Source organism: Chaetodon auriga, chromosome 11, assembly GCF_051107435.1.
Source record: "Chaetodon auriga isolate fChaAug3 chromosome 11, fChaAug3.hap1, whole genome shotgun sequence".
Classification (NCBI taxonomy): domain Eukaryota; kingdom Metazoa; phylum Chordata; class Actinopteri; order Chaetodontiformes; family Chaetodontidae; genus Chaetodon; species Chaetodon auriga.
Window position 1 is genome coordinate 5,789,778 of NC_135084.1, and position 19,187 is coordinate 5,808,964.

General features: G+C 43.6%; 2 protein-coding genes across 3 annotated transcripts; one reads left to right on the plus strand and one right to left on the minus strand.

Annotated features, from left to right (window-relative positions):
* Positions 1-3,999: 3,999 nt before the first annotated feature.
* On the plus strand, positions 4,000-10,139 carry LOC143328424 (alpha-internexin-like). Its single transcript, XM_076743553.1, has 5 exons — positions 4,000-4,359; positions 5,562-5,792; positions 7,641-8,168; positions 9,169-9,293; positions 9,427-10,139. Exons 1-5 carry the CDS (start codon positions 4,066-4,068, stop codon positions 9,617-9,619), a joined length of 1,371 nt encoding a protein of 456 aa, XP_076599668.1. The 5' UTR covers positions 4,000-4,065; the 3' UTR covers positions 9,620-10,139.
* Positions 10,140-10,399: 260 nt separating this feature from the next.
* Positions 10,400-18,929, minus strand: pcgf6 (polycomb group ring finger 6). 2 transcript variants are annotated; one of them, XM_076743554.1, is made up of 11 exons: positions 18,772-18,929; positions 18,432-18,548; positions 18,129-18,228; positions 17,618-17,714; positions 17,265-17,320; positions 17,067-17,126; positions 14,829-14,946; positions 14,103-14,130; positions 13,302-13,400; positions 11,441-11,527; positions 10,400-11,323 (listed from the first exon to the last, which is right to left on the minus strand). In XM_076743554.1, exons 2-11 carry the CDS (start codon positions 18,501-18,503, stop codon positions 11,273-11,275), a joined length of 768 nt encoding a protein of 255 aa, XP_076599669.1. In that variant the 5' UTR covers positions 18,504-18,548; positions 18,772-18,929; the 3' UTR covers positions 10,400-11,272. The 2 variants fall into 2 exon arrangements, with proteins under 2 accessions (XP_076599669.1, XP_076599670.1); XM_076743555.1 differs by having other exon boundaries at positions 10,401-11,323; positions 18,432-18,512; positions 18,772-18,916.
* Positions 18,930-19,187: the final 258 nt, after the last annotated feature.

Sequence of the window (19,187 nt, forward strand, 5' to 3'; positions counted from 1 at the left end):
GACAGTTTCTGCACCTAAAGTGACATTTTCGGATTGATTGAAATGTCGTGATTTGGGGTGAATATGCACATTATTCCATTTCTCTAGGATACACAATGTACAGATTAGATCTAACTGTAAACTGTACACGTTTCGATGTGTCACTTTGGTTGTATTTATTTGATTAAACACAGTTTTACATACATGCATGTTACGGCCACCGCCGTTCCCTCCCCGGGTGTGTAACCTTTTCGCCGTGTAGTTTCCTTATGTTGATTGCAGTGTGTTGTCTCCGACTCGCGGTTGGCTCCTGTGGAGGGGAGGCGTGGCCTGCGTCATCACCCGCTCCTGCGCTGTCCAGCTTGGTGATTGGCGTAGCCTCCGTGCACCAATCGAGGGATGCTGTCCACACCTTAAGAGCTCGCCCAGCGCACCAGTCGGCGCGCGGCTGTCAGCAAGACGCTCCGCTTGTCATATGTGCCTCTAAGCCTGTATCGTTGTAGTTTGTTTAACACGAGGCACTTTAGTTGTGTTGAGAGGAGCTGGGCCAGGAGAGATTCAAATACTGATCCCATTTTGCACGCCTGGTAGGAAAAACACGCTGTATTAGGTTACACTAGGCACAGGGGTGCTGACTCTTTTGTATTCATGATTTACACCCGTAAAGTATAGAGTTTGATTTTATCTCCTCTTGTTTGTTATACACGTATAGTGGTTAACTCAATTTTAGTGAGTCCTCTTTTTGTTATATTTATTTCTCTGTGTTGAGCATCCTCCGGCCCTGTCTCCTCTAGTAAGTTTTGTTCTCTTTTGTATCGTTTGACAATTAATCGGCCTTTGTTTAATAAATAACTTTATTTTACCAATTACATCTGGTTTTTGTTCGTTCCCTTTACCATCACGAGCTAAGGGGTCGTAACAATGCACTACTGGAGCACAATAGAAACTAAAATGATAAAGTTGATAAAAGTAGATTTTAACACAGAGCCTCTCTAAAGACATATTTAGGTATGGACTTGAGCTCTCATCTTTTAGAGGCTGATTGGATGAAACTTGGCAACAGAAAATACAATGAATTGGAAATCCAGATGATTAAATTGATGCAGCCATGGTCGACACTGCACACTGTCAGAACCAGACTGTGCCTGATCAGTTTATCTATTTATATTCAACAGACCAAATATGGATAAATGAACCTCCACCTGCAGCCTTTGCCAGTGACCTGCATTGCTTCCTCCACCTCAACATACCAGCAGACAGATACAGTCTGAACCTCCAACTATTTCTTCTGCCAGCAACTTTAATCTCTGCACCCACCAGAAGAAACTACTAAACATCTGTGGCCCGAGTCTCCACCCACAGCCTCTGCCGGCAGCCTGCATCGCTGCATCCACCTGCTGATTCTTGTAGGAAGAAGCAGTCCGATTCTCAATTTACGGCCCCTGCCAACAACTTATCTGGAGCGCAGAGTAGTTATTTTCCGTACCAACATTCAGACATTCAGGCAGTTTCCACTTGTACAGACTGTGGCAGACACCTGTAGTCTGAAACTCCGCCTACAGCCATGTCTGGCAATCTGCACCTCCACCTCATTATTCAGCCAGACAACTACATCTCAAACCATGCATAGCCTCCTCCAGCTCCCGCCTTCAATGTTTGTCAGCCAAATTCAGTCGTGGTCTCCACCCCCTGATTCTGACAGACAGCTAGAGCCTGAACTTCCACCTGCTGCCTCTGTCATCAACCTTCAACTCTGCATCCACGTGGAGAATCTGACAGACATCTGCAAACTGAAACTCCACCCACAGCCTCACCTCTACTTACAGGCTCCCCCAGCTGCAGTCACCACTACCAGACTCTAGCAAACATCTAGAGCCTGAACCTCCACACGCTCCGATTGTTCACCGACAGCCTCGGCTGGGAAAACAAACAAACCCACTGCCTCCGACAGCAACCTTCACCTCTGCCTCTACCTGCAAAATCTGGCAGACAACTGCAGCCTGAACCTCCACCTACAGCCTTTCCTGGCAATCCACACCTCCACCTTAAAATTAGGCTAGACAGCTACAGCCTGAACCTCTATGTACAGGCTGTAGCTGTCTAGCCTAATGCCTTCCAGCTCCTGTCTTCAGCTTTCACAGGCAACCTTCACCTTCTGTCTCCACCCACAGATTGTATCAGACATCTGCATCCTGAACGTCCAGCCACAGCCTTTCCTGGAAATCTGCACCTCCACCTGAACGTTCTGCCTGACAGCCCAAACCTTCACCTACAGCGTCTGCCAGCATACTGCAGAAGCTGCAGATTGCTCCACTATGGAGCAGTTGGACCATAGTGGCACCAGGTAGCAATCAAGCTCACTAAAGTCTTCATAACAGCCTTTAGCAATCAAGCAAGCTATAATTTAGTACAATATGAGAAAGTTGTCAAATTGTTTGCACACTTCCCAATATGAATTGTATAAATATTCTGCATAGTACCTGTACACTGGAGCTGTGGACCATGGGACTGTGGCTGAAACACGTATCCCAAGGGCATTTGTTTTTCATTAGCACATCTACCATTTTTAAAATAAATGGGACTGCAATACAGCATCTCTCTGAAGAAGCCTCTCATCATGGCCACATTTTCTTGCATCCAGGAAAACGGTGAAGGACAGGACTTCATCATCATCATTTGTAAGAGGGCCTGGGGTAAAAATTAGCTGCTGAGGCCTCTATTACTGCTTAGTTCCTCCTCTCTGCGCAGTGTGTACAGTATTTATATGCTGGAATACATCCTGGCACAAGGTTTACTGTGTGATAATATAATTAAACACAAAAACTATTTAGGAATGTAAACGTCTGAGCAGTGAGCACACTATCAGTATCACCTTAAAACTAGATTTTCACAACCCTGTTAAGACAGGTCCCATGTGGAGACTGATGCTGTGCCTATAGAGCACAATACAAATGCACACTTTGCCCACTTGGAAGCTGGGAAATAATAGCTGGTCGGGGTTGGCTGGAAGCTTCCTTCACATCTGGGTCTGAACAAGTATTCCTCTGTGCTGCAACTGATTTCAATTAAAAACACAGGCTTTACCAAGCTAATGATATTACAGCATCAATACGCTTCACTCAGAAAGTGTAACATGTTGACAGTTAATAGCAACAGTTTATCATCATAATGCAATGAAGGACATTTTCCTCCTTTGTCCATTACATGCAGGGTTGTGAGTAACAGAGGGGAGGAGCTGTTGGACCACAGCGGTATCAGGCGCTGGCTGTGCTGATCATTGACAAACTGCTGGGTAGTAAAGCAGGTGTTATGGCCTCTATTTTTCAATAATCTGCTTCAATATATTAACAAAGAATCTGCAATTAATGAAATTACCCTAAACTAATTGCCACAACATAAGCTTGTAATCCTCTGGCCCCATTAGTGTCTGGGGCCCCCGTTAATTAATCAGTCTAATTAGTGGCAGGAGGCTGGAGTCTATCGCTGATTTTGGCCAGTTGTTCTGTCTGTGTTTGGTAGAAGCTGAAAAGCTGAAACAATGGACTTTCAAAATGTGATGGCAGACATCACAGACAAATGGCTCCTTCCGTTAGTTTTTTACTCCAAACAACAATCTTTACTAAATGTAATGAAAACCGTTTAAGACTTCAGTTTGGTACGCACACTGGACTAGGAATCAGGCTTCCACATACCTCTAACCTTACAGAACACAGAGTGCAGTACAGCTGGTGTTACACCGCTATAATGCTCTATCTGCTGCTCTGACAAGTGACAAACAGGACGCACGTAGAGAGAGTGATGATGCTCCAAGTGGACAGTTCCATCATTTTACGCACACGACTCGCGGAACTCGTGGCATATATAAAATCTATAAAATTAAATAAAAAAAACAATCCATCAGTGTTTATTTTTACCACTTACATGTAACAAAATGTCATTCAATATCTTCGCTACACTGCGCAAATGTTATAGAGTCGTGTTCCGTCGCGCGTAAAGTGGTTCGCTCCACCTGCACCCTGCGGTCTATAAGCTCCCGCAAAGCTCTTTAAGTCCCTCAGTTTTTACCTCTGACTCAGCAGAGCAAAAATGAGCCACGGAGACCGTTACACCTCGTCATCCTACCGGAAGATTTTCGGGGATTCTCCACGGTTTCCCGTCTCCTCCTCCCGCATGAGCAGCGCCTCTCCTCGGGGCTCCCCGGGCCTCCGCTCCATGGTTGCGTCGCGCAATAGCGCAGGCTCCCTGAGCGCGTACAGGCGGGCCGGCCGGTCCTCCACCTCTTTCTCCCTGGTGCCCACCGACTCCCTAGACTTGAGCCAGACCTCCGTGGTCAACAGTGAGTTCAAAGTTATTAGAACTAACGAGAAGGAGCAGCTGCAGGTAGGTGTGACGGTTTGAAACAAACGATGAACTTTTTTCCATGTTGGGTTAAGATAAAAAAAAAAGATTTATTTAAAAGTATTTTAAATGATTGGAAGATTATGACGAAACATTTAATGGGCACAACCTGTCCAGTATAGACATAAAACTTGAATACAATAAGTTTAGGTTCAACAGCTCCAACCAAGGCATTGTATCCCAGCACCATCATTTTCAGAACCCTTCACACAGCTATTTAGGTCCATGTTTTAATTAGCTTTCAATTCTGGTGTCCCAGTCCTTGAGTATTAGGCCAGTTAGTGGACTGCATTAACCTGACAGAGTGGGACTAAATCAGTTTATGTCAGATGAAAACTTGTATTGGCTTCTCTAGTGCCAGAATGACCTCATTCTGAACTTTATTAAGCCCTTAATCAATATAATGACTCCATAAACAATTCATTTATCTATCTCTTATACCATGATGCAAGCGCCAATCATTCCGCAAAACTGCAAATAGATATATATGTATATATAAATACACACACACACACACACACACACACACACACAACAAAAATGCAAAAAGTTGATCTACTACTTTAAGTGAGAGTGGATGCTCTTCTTCTGTTCAGCAGCCCCATTTTTAAAGCTGCATTAATCAGTATGTTTTTAAGATCGATGGATCAACTAATGTGTAATGTGGAAGGGGCTACGCCTAACTCAGCAGGTCCCCTCAGCTATCATCAGCCTTGTTTCCAGCAGCAGCAGGCCACTGTTTCCAGTGAAAAAGCTGAGATAAACCCTCTGTACATTACCTGCCCAGAACCAAACAACAAAGTTAGCAGCTTCTAGTGAAAAAATTGGAGCATTTAGCAGCTAAAGATATACAGATTTTTCTCAGGAGGTGGTAGAGACCAAACACAGAGCTAAAAGGGGAGTGAAAGTTGTATGTGCTTTTGTCAGGTAGCCAGAAACTCATTGGATGTGAAAATAGGCAGCCGTTTGCTAACAAGATAGCCAAACACTCTTTTTAATAAATAATATATATAAGATATTAAAATAAGTGCATTTGGAAGTTTAGAAGATAAATTATATTAGATAAAGGAGCTTTTATAGCAAGTTTAAATGAATCCACACCTCTGCTTTGCTGTCTGTCTGCTATTACAACCCCACTAGAGGCTTTTGTATGAATATAACCAAGTATTTATCCTGTTGCACAGGGTCTGAATGACCGCTTTGCGATGTTCATTGATAAAGTCCGGCACCTGGAGCAGCAGAATAAAGTGTTGGAGATGGAGCTGGTGACGCTGCGGCAGAAGCAGAGCGAGCCATCCCGCGTCACTCATCTCTACCAGCAGGAGATGAGGGACCTGCGGTCACAGGTGGAGGAGCTGAGCAGGGACAAGAACCGCATCCTGATCGAAAGGAACAACATGGAGGACGAGCTGCAGGTGAAAGCATTAGATTGTTTTGTAAAGTATATGGAGAACATAAGGAGGTTATTTCTTGTATTCTGCTTTTATTTGCTGTATCCCATTAGTATTTACTGCCGCAATGCCCAGGTTCCCCCACAGAAATCATAAATGTTCTCAATTATCGTTACTTCATCTTCCCCATGCTCTGCTCTCGTCTGCCAGCCTCACTCTCAGCCAACCAGAGCATTTATCAGTTCTCTCCAGTCCGATGCAGCTCTCTTGTTTGTGTGCCAGAGAAAAATAAAGTCTAGCTTCCTGGTTACACTTTGTGACATCATTTCCTACGATATATAAGAAATAGGCTTGACCCCCAAATTTCCTCTGATTGGCCTGGAAGGATGAGGTATGTGGCAGGTTGGCATCAGTCTGATGTGGGTGTAAAGGGGTTGGCGAGGCCTCTGAAGTCTGCCACTTCCTCTCCAGTTTCTGCCGCTGGGAGCAGTCCATGCATGCTTGGCTGAGCTGGCAGTCACAGTGGTTGGTCCTCCACTGCAGTGTTTTAGGCTGGAATCCACTGTGGCCTACATGGAAGCACAAAGGGAAATGTGCTCACCTCTGCAGTGTCCTCTGAGGTGACAGGCCTGGTTTGGGGCAGAGGTGGCTCTGGGCAGAGTCTAAGATGGTTCTGGTGGATGGTCCTTCCTGGGCTGTCTTGACCTTCAGGTCAGATCGTGTATGTCTGAAGCCTCTAAAGAGAAATTGGATGTAACAAAAAATGATTCTCTGTTACTCACTGCGGGTCAGCAAAAATCCCTCAATAATACTCTATTTCAATACTCAAACGTTGTCCGTCTTTCATTATACTTGGTACTGGTAAGATAATAGGCATTCACCTCTCCAGGCCACCCCACTGCCAGACAATCCACAACTACCAATTCAAGTGGGTAAGAGGTAAAAATGGGACTTAGGGGTGTCCTTACATCCAAAAGTGGTTTCTGGCACAGACATTGGCCACAGTTGGTTGACCATTGGCGGACATCCTTGCTCCACCCTGGTCAGAAGAACCTGTGTTGTAACACAGATAAAGTCTTTGTGCCAGCCAAATGACCAGCAGCTTCATGGTACTGTTCCCAAACAAGTCTCCACCATGAGGACACAGCAAGCAGTTCAGTGTCCTTGTCCTTTACAGTCCTTAATAGAACACCCCCTTAACACTCAACTGAGCCCACAACTTAGCATTGTGCTGCAATATCTTTACTCTGAGTTCCCAAGCGTGTTCTGAAATCTGTTTGCCTTCTGGTATCAAGGTTTTCACAAGAGTGAACATGAGGTTCTCTTGTTGGTGTGCTGTCCAAGGCTCCACCTGCTCTGTGTCTTCAGCTGCGATGGCCATGGTGCCGGAGGCCTCTGGTGGTCTCTGTGTCTCCATGAGTTTAAAGTGGATGATTTGCCTGGCACTGAAGGCAGTCTCGTTGAAAATGCCCAGCCTGTCCACAGTGTAATCAAATGGGTTGTCCCTGGTCATCCCAGCACCAGCACTGTGTCTTTGTTGCCTCTCAACTGAACTTCCCTCCTGGTGTCACCTTCAATAGCACTAAATAGGAAGTCTGTTCTTCTGTGAATCCTTGAGACCCGAGAAGGGCTCTCATCCTACTTTCCCAGTGTCCACATTGCATTATGTTCTCGAATTTTGAGGCTAATGGGACCACCATATGCTATGGCCGCATCATGCTAGAGAGGCCTGAACGCTAGCTGCTACTTGGCTGTCCATATTCAACATGGTGTGCTCAAGAACTTAGGTATCCTGGGTAGACACTACGTGGTTACTTTTTTCATCTCTCATTTCCCATTCTCACATCTCTTAACTCTTAATCCTCATTTCAGAAGCTCAATGTGAGGTATGACGAGGAGGCGAAGGCACGGGAGGAAGCTGAGCAGACCTTGAGGTCTTTCAGGAAGGACGTGGATGACGCAGCAGCTGTTCGCCTGGACCTGGAGCGCCGTGTGGAGTCGCTGATGGATGAAATCTCCTTCCTGAGGAAAGTGCATGATGAGGAAATCCAAGAGCTGAGCACCATGATGGAAGAGCAGCAGGTCTCTGTGGAGCTCGAGCTCGCCAAGCCAGACCTCACCTCAGCTCTGAAGGAGATCCGCAACCAGTATGAGTCCATCGCCTCCAAAAACCTGCAGTCGGCTGAGGAGTGGTACAAGAGCAAGTTTGCCAGCCTCAGCGAGCAGGCCACCAGGAGCAACGAGGCCATGAGGGCCACCAGGGAGGAGATCAGTGAGTTCAGGAGGCAGCTGCAGTCCAAGACCATTGAGATAGAGACCCTGAGGGGCGCCAATGAGTCTCTGGAGAGGCAGATCACAGAGATGGAGGATGCACACCATGCTGAAGTCACAGCCATGCAGGCAAGCCTTTATGTTGCTATCAGCATTACTGTGTCCTGACCTGCTTAAAGGGTCGGATGTTCTCATTGACCTGTGGGGGTATTTAGCAGACCTCCAAACACACACTCATTTATGTTTTCTGCAAGTTTCACCTTGTGTGAAGCAGCTCTAAAGAAATTCCTCTTAAAATTAACTAGTGCTTCTGAACTTGAAGGTCTACTTGCTGTTTCAGCTAACCTCTTCCACAGCCACGATGACAATTCTTTGGAAGAAATACTGAATTGTCATGGAAATCTACTGAGTCAGAAATGGCTGAAATCACCTTAAAAAATATGCAAGTTTTTAGCTGTAAAATGCAAACTTCCTCAACATTGCTTTAAAAAAAATCCCAGAAGAAAATAATCACAAAGAAATGATTTCATTGCCCTCAGTTTTAGCTGCAGCCCTGTTTATCTAACCACGCAGATAGTTTTTGTCTTATTTGTCCAGGTTGATTACATTTCTGTCTCCACCACAATACAATGGATCTGACTATTATTTTATTTGGGTGCTCACGGCTTTGAAAAATTACATTTTTCGATTTAATTACAAATTAAATTCTGGCAATCTCTTCACTTAAAGGAAGTTTGACAACTCCAGATTGTCTCATTCAGGTTCAAGGTCTGAAGTCAAACATAACCTTCACTGTGTGTTAGTCAGTCTAACAAGCCTCTGACTGTGAGACTGACTGAAACAGTTCTTAGCTAATTGACCCTGCGTGTCTATTAGATTAACCTCTGGCCTGCTAAATCGGACACAGGAAGGCCATCTGCTTTCACTGGCTTTTTAGAGAAGGTAAAGCTAAGCCCCAACGGTTTTCGTATTCCTTTAAGGGACAGAAGGAGATCCTGTGTTCAGTTATACCACAGTGGATTAAAAACAGCCCATATACATGTTAGGCAGGTGAATTTAGTCGGAAAACTGTTAAGACACTCATGATAATCTCTTTTCTCCTGTCTTCATTGAATTTCCACGGTAACAGGACACTATTGCCCACCTAGATACTGAGCTGAGGAACCTGAAGGGAGAGATGGCCCAACACCTGAGAGAGTACCAGGACCTGCTCAATGTCAAGATGGCCCTGGACATAGAGATAGCTGCCTACAGGTGCTGACTGGATCAAAGCACAAACCCAACAACAGATCTCTTGAGTAGCAGACTCATTAAAAACCTTTACGCATTGTGAGGTGTATTAAGTCTGTGTGTCCGGTCTGACCTGTGTTTCCTTTGGTCCTGTAAGGAAACTGCTGGAGGGGGAAGAGACTCACTTTAACTCAGGGATGTCATTTGGTGCAGCCAGCTACAGCTACCAGCCTCGAGCCTCAGCCGGCTCCTCCAAGAGCAGCCAAAGGGAGAAAGGAGGGGCCACGAAGGAAAGCTTCAAGGAGAGCAGTGAGGAGAAAGATGAGGCAGACATCAACTCCAACAACTGAAGACAGACAGACAGGGAAATCTGGAAAGTGAGAATAGAGATATGTTGTTTATGTATAGTCAGCTCATAGTCACATACTGTGTTTATTAGGGGCAAATGTTTTGGAATTAGAGTTGAAAGTATAACCTGAATTTCTAGACCACATGTACTGTACACCTCCAGAGGACAGACATGTTGCAAATGTTGTACTACAGTAAATATGTGACATCATCACAGTAAGTATGTTCTGGGGAGGAATTTCCACTTTGCTGCTGTGTGAGGTTAGACTGAAACCTGTGTGACAGGTGAGGGAAAAAAAAGGACTGAGAGAAATACACGAAATGTGAGCATAGTACAGCTTCTCTGTTGTCGCAAAGCCACAGTTTGAGGTCATTTACCATGTACATAATGCTTTAGCAGTGACAAATATTCAGTGAATCAAATAATGTATGTAGTCTAACCCGGCTGCAGGGTCCGTGTATACAGCTACTGGGGAAAAGAAACTCGTTTCAATTGCACTAAATAAAATGACATGACTGGCGGCTTGTTTTCTGTGCTTTCATATGCAAGTCAGTGTGTTCACAAATACTGGAGGAAGAATGGTAGAAGAAAATAAAATATTTGGCCTTTAATATGAAGATTTAATTTAGTGTAGCAACATATTAAATAATAAAGGCTAATACAGTAGATTAGTGACTGGTTGACTTGTGATGCTTTAGAAATGCACATCAATAAACCACAGCTGCATGATGGTATGAATGAATACAAAACAGGAAACATGGACGAATTAGGAAACACTTGTCAGTGGTGTAATTATTTATTAAATCATTCTTTTGTCAGCAAGTAGGAAAGATATTTTTAATAAACCCTATCAAACCCTTTACACAAACTCCCTTTACATAACTGCTTTTGTGCTCTACTGAGTTGTACTGAAAGCAGGTTTTATTACACCATTTATATCAGCAGACAGTCCATACAAAAGTAAACAGCTCTTACATTAAACGTGTAAATCAACATGAAGCTGGCAGTAATTGAAAACAGAACAAAGATTTCAGCTCTATATAACGCACACAAAGCTTTGGTAGTGGTGGATCTTTTGTTTAAAGCCCTTTAAATTAAAATGATCTACCTGATACCATGCCTAAAATCATAAATAGAAAAAAAAATGAAAATATTGGTCCCTGGTTTCCATAAGGATAAAGATAGGTAAACTATCTACAGCTTTTCAGACAGGACATTGTAATGCCTTCACAGAGGTTTGACAGCCACTGACAGTAATGCAGTCCAGTTTTAGCTACAGCAGCAGTCACAGCCACTTTCCTGTGTGGAGCGGAAGCTGAACAATACCCGCAGATATGTTGGCAGGAGGAAAAGGAATTTGTCATTTCCATTCATCAAATTAAAAATTCCTTCTTCAGGTTTACATCTTTTCATTCCACCCAGTTAAATAAAGAAATCTAAGAGCTCTTGGACTTCTCGTCTCCGGCCAGCTGCTTACATTTAATGTTCAAGCTTTATCAAATGTTTTGGAAGCAGAGTGACAATCCAAGACATGTGGAACAGTTATAATGCCAATGCAGGAACTTTACTTGACAAGAGTCTAATGAAGAGAAACATAGTCCAAAAGGCCATTTGATCCCCGCAAGAGTGAAAACTACATCCAGCCCTCTCCTTCTCAAGACTGGGTGGGCAGGACCAGGCCGAAGTGCAGCACCAACAGCCCATCCTGGAGACAGAGGAAACAAGACCAAAAGGATCAGTCAAAACTTCTCCTGGCCTTCCACAAATGTCCCTTGTTAAAATGATGTTTTGTTTTGACTGTGTGTGTTTTTCAGGTGCTTACCTGTAGTGCCTCTTCGCCCATAGAGTTCTGTATGTCTTTAAGTGACTGGTAGTGATCTAGGAGGTGATCTCCACACACCACATCCACCTGCAGGACACACAGAAACACCTGACACAGCTGCAGTGGATTCAACCAGACAGAGCTGACCAGTCCACAAGTCCTGCCTCGACGAGATCAAACTCTGCATTTCAAAATGATTTGAGGTGATCACACACTGATCGAAACGTCACGTTACACATTCGTGATGAACTGAAAGATGATGGCGCGAACTAAACCTTCAAGGACAACTCGTCCATTCCAACGATTCTCAAAAGTTTTATAACAACACAAGAATTTAAACGGAAGAGTTATTTAAGTGTTGTGACCTCTGCTACAATAGACAATGACCTTTGGTTAGTGTTACTCTGTCCTCTCCTGGTTTGTCCAGACAGGCAGGAGCAGTACAGCTCTGAGGCCAGGAAACCAGCATAAGCTGCTAATCCTCATCCACGTGTTACGAAATACAGAATACGCCAACACGTGAACGCTCTGCCAAACTGACAACACGTAAACCTTTCTGTTCGTCTGTGTCCTGAGGAAAGGAGGACGAGTCAGAGCACTCATTAGTAATCATGAGTCTTCATTTACAGCATGTCCACTGCTCTGAGACAGACATGTGGTATCACAGCACTAATTATTTGAGCATAATCAGATTAACGTTGTCCGCAAGGAGTGTCGGTCGTCCTTTATTTGTAGGCAGCCTGCTGAGTTTTGACCTGTGCAGCTGACCTGTCTATGCTGGACTCTGCTTATATTCAGCAGTTGTCTTGTCTCCCCACTACACATATGTGAATTCCTCTTTGCACGGCTTGTTGATCTGATGCTGTTTTCAGGCCTCATCTTTTGGACAGGGCTGACAATACAACGGAGAAAGCTTCTTGGTAGAGCAAGGAAACATCTTCATGATGCTGTCTTGCTGCTTTCATACTCGACTCAGTGCACGTTTAACACACAATGAACCAGCTCATGACACAGCCGTCACCCTACTCGCTAGTCTTAGTAGAGACCAGATGTAAGTTTCAGCTTGACCTCTTTCTGTCAATATGCATGCTCCCTCTCTTGTTTCTCTTTTAATCACTGTCCCTGACTCTTTACGGCCAGCCAGTGAAATGACATTTAAATGATGATATAATGTACTTAATTTCCAATTCTTGGTAGCTACACCCATTCACCAAAGCTGGACAGCCTCCGACCCGTGGCTAGAGGTAGCCATTACAAATTGTAAAATCTATTGTTGATTTGTAAATATTTACATGCAACACACATCAGCTGTGTCATGCAGCAGCCTGTCATTTGATGCGTGTCAACTGACACACACAGCACACCTGCTTGCACCCTCCAGACAGAAGTAGCCAGGATGTGTCCCTCATGGAACCAAATGTGAAACTGCTAGTTTACTGAGCTGATGGGCACCAGTATTAAGAAATAAAATAGTGGCATATCCTCACATGTCCAACACACTGCTGGTGAATGGGTTTACACAGAAGACAACAGACACAGCTGTTTCAATATGCATCATATGCCACGTGTGTGTGTTGCCTTTAAACGTGGACATTAGTGTACATTAGTTCAGTTAGGTCACACATGCTTCCTGGCTGCACAGCAATTTGATAACACTGTTGGCCATTACAAAATTACAAAACTGCTGTCCTCTAACACGTAAAGCACCCACTCACTTCCATACACCAGTGGACGCCCACACTCTACTGTAATGCCACCTTCCTTTGCCGTTCTGCTGCCAAGTCTGTCTAAAGCAACATTCAGGATCAACGCTGAGGTCATGTCACCTTGTGAACTCATTAGCTGTAAGCCTGGCACTCACCTGGCAGGTTGGGCTCAGCTCCATCTTCCTCCTGATGAACAGCTCTACATGGCGTACGGTGGCCTCACCAGACACACGGACGTATCGCCTCTCTAATGGCTTAACAGGGACAGGGTGGTTAGGGTGGAATATACTGTACCAATGTTTCTCAGGAAAATTTAACGTATTGAAACTATAATACATAATAACATTGGAGCAATCTAATTTAAAATTGTGAAACTGAAAAAAATGTAAAGATGTTGGTCCGTCATCACACATCCCACACGCACATTTAAAGCCTACACAATATCTCTGTTTGAGGCAATCATAAACATGTGGCTTACTGGTTTAAAAAAAAAAAAAAAATCACTCACAAATGATTTAGTCAATGTTTTCATTTTGCCATTGTATCAAATGACATGTCACTCACAGCTCTGCAGAGCTTTCAGCTCATTGTTCTCTCTTTCTCTCTCTCTCACACACACACACACACACACACACACACACACACAGATAGTACAGTTGGAGTGCCACTGCTCCCCTCACACCACATAAAAACATAGGCTGCCACATCCAGCAAACAAGTCACAGGCTGGTGAAGAAATCTGTGATCTGGGACAAAATTATTCTTGACAGCATATCCAACGGACTCTGTAGTTACAAGATAGCTGATCAGGGATATATGGATCACCATGCCTGGATACAGCCTTTAGTACAACCTTCAACAAGATATCACCCATCTTACAGTTTCTGTTGCTGTGTTCTACTATAATCTAATAACAACTGTTAGAAATTGGCGGTATTAATGTTTTAAGTCATTACCTTAAAGTTATTGATGCCCTCCTCAGCCCTGAAAACGAGAGTCGATATACACTAAGTACAGCTGGTACCAAGCAAGCAGTCAATGTGAGAAAATGAGACCATCTGGTGGTATGTTTTTGTAACTGCATGGTAATTTCATGATTCACTGCTACGAATCAGTGCCTAATCCACATGAACTCAAGTCCTTTTTTAAATGGGGGTTTGCCTCTTTATACATCCTCCTTTACTCAATGTAGTGTAACAGTAACTGTACATTTACACTTCAGAGTTTCTGGATATCTTGACCGTGGAGTTTTCCAAAGGCTGTTGTTGTGGACCAAAAGGCATAACGCAGAGAAAAAGCTAGGTTTTGAAAAATACCAATGTACATGTGGACTAGGCACAGACACTGAGAACCTTTTGCAATGTTTTTTGGCATTTCAATATCATGCTAAGAAATAAGAAAATAAAACAAAGGCTCTGCCATTTGACGATGTCTGAAGGCACCAGAGGCTGAACCTTCACTGTATTAATGTGAACAGGTGCTGCTCATAAACCAATTAAAACATCTCACTAAGGGAAAGAAAAAGGAAAATACCATTGTGTTTAGCCTATGGGAATCAGTTAAACTCAAGGGGTTCATACATTTGCAAACTAGATTAACTTTTTATCTAAGTTGTGTCAGGCCTTTAAATTCCATTTATATATGCAGAATGTTAAAGAGGCACTGTCCGATGAAGTCCTCACCCAACAAACTCCAGCAGCAGAGATACATCCAGCTCAGGAGGAATGGTGAACATAGACGGGGGATTGTTATCCTTCTTCTGTCTCTTCAAAACAACAGGACCCGATGGGGAGAGCACCACTGCAAAGCAGGAACAAGAAAGCAGAGCAAATGCTTGAGTGACAAACTCTCTTCATCTTTGGATTTCCAGCTCAATAACACTTAAATCCAAAATGAAAAGACTGAAGTTAAAACGCCGAACACAAGTGGAAAACTCAATGCTGTCAGACATTCTTCTCTCCTCTTATGCTGAGATCAGACTGAACGAATCGAGCCCAATTTTGATTTTTTCAGTCATCTATGCCCGTGCAGTGTGACACCAGTGTCTCCGCTACCATTATATTAGGGGAGCGCCATGCCCCCCAGTGACACCCCCAGGCCCCCATTGAAGGTCAAGTTAATTTTACTTTATTTTCTATATAGTGCCAAATCAACAGACGTCATTTAAGGATACCTTTCCTATAGAAGAGGTCTATGCCTTGTCCTTTTATCAAACAAAGAGCCTTATGTATGTATGTTATCTATCTTATGTATGTGACAGCAAGTCATTCTGTCTCTACATGGTCACGTGTTTACAATTCTCTGCACAGCGGAGTTCTGCCCCAGTGTGCGCACACGCACACCCTCAGACCCACCAGCAGACAGAGAGCGAGTGTCAGGCGCGCCATTAGGGGTGGGCCTGATCGGCCAGGGCCCACCCACTTGTACAACTGGCCCACCATAAATGACTTGGAGAATTTTCTTATTTTTAATGATTAAAATCACGTGAGGTCTAGTCCAGTCACAGCGGGCCATCATTGGTCACCCCCGAAAAATGGTGACTGAGAAGGGCAGTGGATTCTATATTGCAGGCACAGGCTGCTACAGTTAAATGAATGCATCGCTATGGCACAACAGTTATCTATGTTTAAGTATGTTAAAAGAGTAAGAACTGAGTCGTCAGAGTCTTTGACTGCCTGCGCCTCACCAAAACCATCACCGCATGCTAGCAAAAAACAAGCTAGTGTTGGCTCTACGGAGGACGTGGGTTCTGTTGGCGGGACAGAAGGACAGAGTCACCAGTTTCACCCAGCTGAAAGTCTGCCAAGTTTTCAGAGATGTATGTCCACTCTGACTCCCATCTCTTCTTCATCCACCTCACCCAGCGCACCTGCAGCTGCCTCATTGACTCCCTCAGACCTGTCAGCTACCGATGAACCAGAAACACAGCCCAAACTCAAGCAGTACCCCCTCTCAGTTTTTGGACACAAGGCGAGGAGCTTCTCCTCACACTGGTATGAGAAGTAGACAATACGGGAGGTAGAGCTAAATTCTCCTGGCTGACTTGACTGTCTTCAGATTACCTTCACAGACAGTTAAGGTCATGAATGAACAGCACAGCACTTTCTCTCCTGTTTAAAGTCACTGTAGCTCACCCAGTACTCTGATCGCTCTGTTTCTCCCTCTACTTGCAATCAATTTGAAGAATAATCCAGTCAGATCAAAGAAAAATGAATTAACAGGCATTAAAATGTCTGTTTTCATACTGAATCGATGTATTGATCCACTTGAACCATAGCAAAAATATACATGAGATAAGCCACGTGTGCCACTTGTAATAAATACAAACTGTCGCGGTGAAATAAGAAGCTACGGCATTGAAAATGTTTTTGAAAAAGATTCTGAACATGTCATAATCAGCGAGACGTACTAGTCGCCCTCCACAGCATGACACCGCAGCTACACACTTTATGGATAATTGTGATAAAAAGAAATGTTGCGATGTTTAGTTCAATGTACAGTTCAAATAACTGTTCAGTTGTTATACTGACTGCTGTCATTAAAAGAAACACATGAACACCATGATTCCTTTAAGTCTTTGTGTCGGTGTCCGTCTTTCCCTTCTTTGAAGACCTTTGTTATTTTGTTGTGCGTTGTTTTGCTGTGTTAGGGAGTGTTGACAAAAAATACTCTGCTTGGCCAAAGGTGGCACTGCAGCGAGAAAAGACCAGTTTGTTACTTAGCAACAGAGAATGGAGTGGTGTCATTCCAGTCCACATGAAGCTCTGTGACCAACATTTCGTCATTTGATAGCTTAGCTTCAGTGTGCGGACTTACATTGTGATTAATCTAACTCTATACTTCAATGAGCCATTGACACAGAACGAACGTTAATCATTACATTACACACAGAGAATGAATGACAGGCTGAAGGATTATACCTGGTTTTGGTATGTCCAGCCCTCTCGCTTTGTAGAAGTTACTCATTTGTTCTCTTTCCGCTGTGATACACACACACACACACACACACACACACACAAACGAAACAAAAGGATATGCATTTCAATGTTCACAGAAGAAAACACATAATGTACATGAACTGCAGTGAATACATCTGACTGAAAATCTACCACTCTTACACTCCTCAAGGAAGGGAACCATCTTGTAAACAATATCCTGCAGCTGTCTATCAGGCCTGCAGGGAAACAAAAGGAGAAGGGTTTGAAGCTGAACACGGACTGAGATATATATATATATATATATATAAGTATATATATATGTGTGTGTGTGTGTGTGTGTGTGTGTGTGAGTGTAGAGCTCCAATCCTAAAATTTATACAGTATATTTCCACACCGCGTGTTTATTCTTCATGTCAACTGTGTGCTGATGCAGTGTTTTTTCCAAGCTTTTAAATATCTGAATAACTAAAAAACATGGCTGACATCAGCATGAATCATGAATCAACAAATCCATCAAGAATGTACAGACTTACCGGATGTTGTAAAGTGGCTGTGTCTGATGGACTACAATGCTGCATGTGGGACACCTGTTGCTGTAGAAAAAGTGCTTCACAATGCAGCTCTTGCAAACTTGGAGAAGATAAAACACATCACAATTTCAGACACAACAATTTCTTGTTACTTATGAGGCAAAATCAGTAATGTCAGACAATTGACCCAATTGTTCTGTCAGCTGGGCTCTTGAGCACAGTCTTATTAAATCTAACAGGTGGTTTGGGGACATAATGCTTGGGATGTGATGCTGGTATGGGCATCCTGGCAGTCCAGTCGTCATAGAGGTGTACTTTTGAACTGTAGCATCCCCTGTTTGTACCATTATTGCACATCATTTCACGTTTCCCGGCAACCTTGCTGCATCCCAGAAAATTGTATTCCCAAAAGAGAAACCCAACCACTCAATGATGTCAGGGATGTGTCAAATTAACTACCCTGGCATCCTCTGAAAGACTCTGTGAGCTAAAGCAGACCTCTGTTGTCACTCACATGTGTGCAGGCACTCTGTGATGGTGGTGGCATCGATGAGGAAGCCACAGCAAAGGGCACAGCGGATATATGGATAGAACTGGTTGAGGGGGAGCTTCGGCTGTGGGGAAGTACACAAATGACCGTCAATGGCTACAGCTTTAAAACAGGCAATAGGCAAAATAGTGCGTGTTTAAGTACAACAGTCATGAACGATAGTGAGTGCATCAAAGATATAAGTTGATTATCACTTTTCAGGAAAGGATGACAATGAAAAAGACGTCTTCCTTTTGAATTCAGTAAAGTAAGAAAGGCCAAACGTACCTCGTCCTCTGAATCGCTGTCTGATAAATTCGCTGACCCTTCATGACCCCTGTGTCCATATGGAAGTGACATCCCCTACGGCTGCCAGCAACACAAAGTTTCAACAAACTTCCCTTTCTGTCAGAAGAACAAAATACAAAATGAAATGGTTGCCTTAAAAGTACAACCTAGCTCTACACGTCGAAGCGATTTTCAGTTACCAGTAAACTTGTACGGAGTTAGTTACACATTGCTAGCTGGCTAACATTAGCTTCCTTATTAAATGCACTAACGATAATAATAACAAGACCACACGCGTTTCCAGATTGCAGTTACAGCTTACTTGCAGACGTTACCTCACCTGGTGAGGTTAAATGTCCCAATCCGTGCTACTGGTGCAAAAGAACACTTTTACATGAAATAAAATTATTTCCTAACTTTGGACTTTGTTGCCCTCTTCTCACTCACGCAGCAGCTCAATTTCCCTCGCTCGCGCTCCGCGGGAGGCAGCATCAACTCAACTTCCGGTATGAATTCTTCAGAATAAATGTGACCCGACCAGAAAATTTATGTTCCACTAAAAAATGGCTATGTTTAAAAAAAGTGTTGATGTTTTTAGATTTTAAACTAACTAATTTATGTCAAAATTGTCCCCCGATCTGTACTTTATCCTCACTTATCATTTAACCTGCAGCTTTGTGGGGGAAAAATGGCTCATAAACCATTAAAGTCTTCAAAAACATTTCGCACCACAAAAGAACAACTTCGTGATTTCGT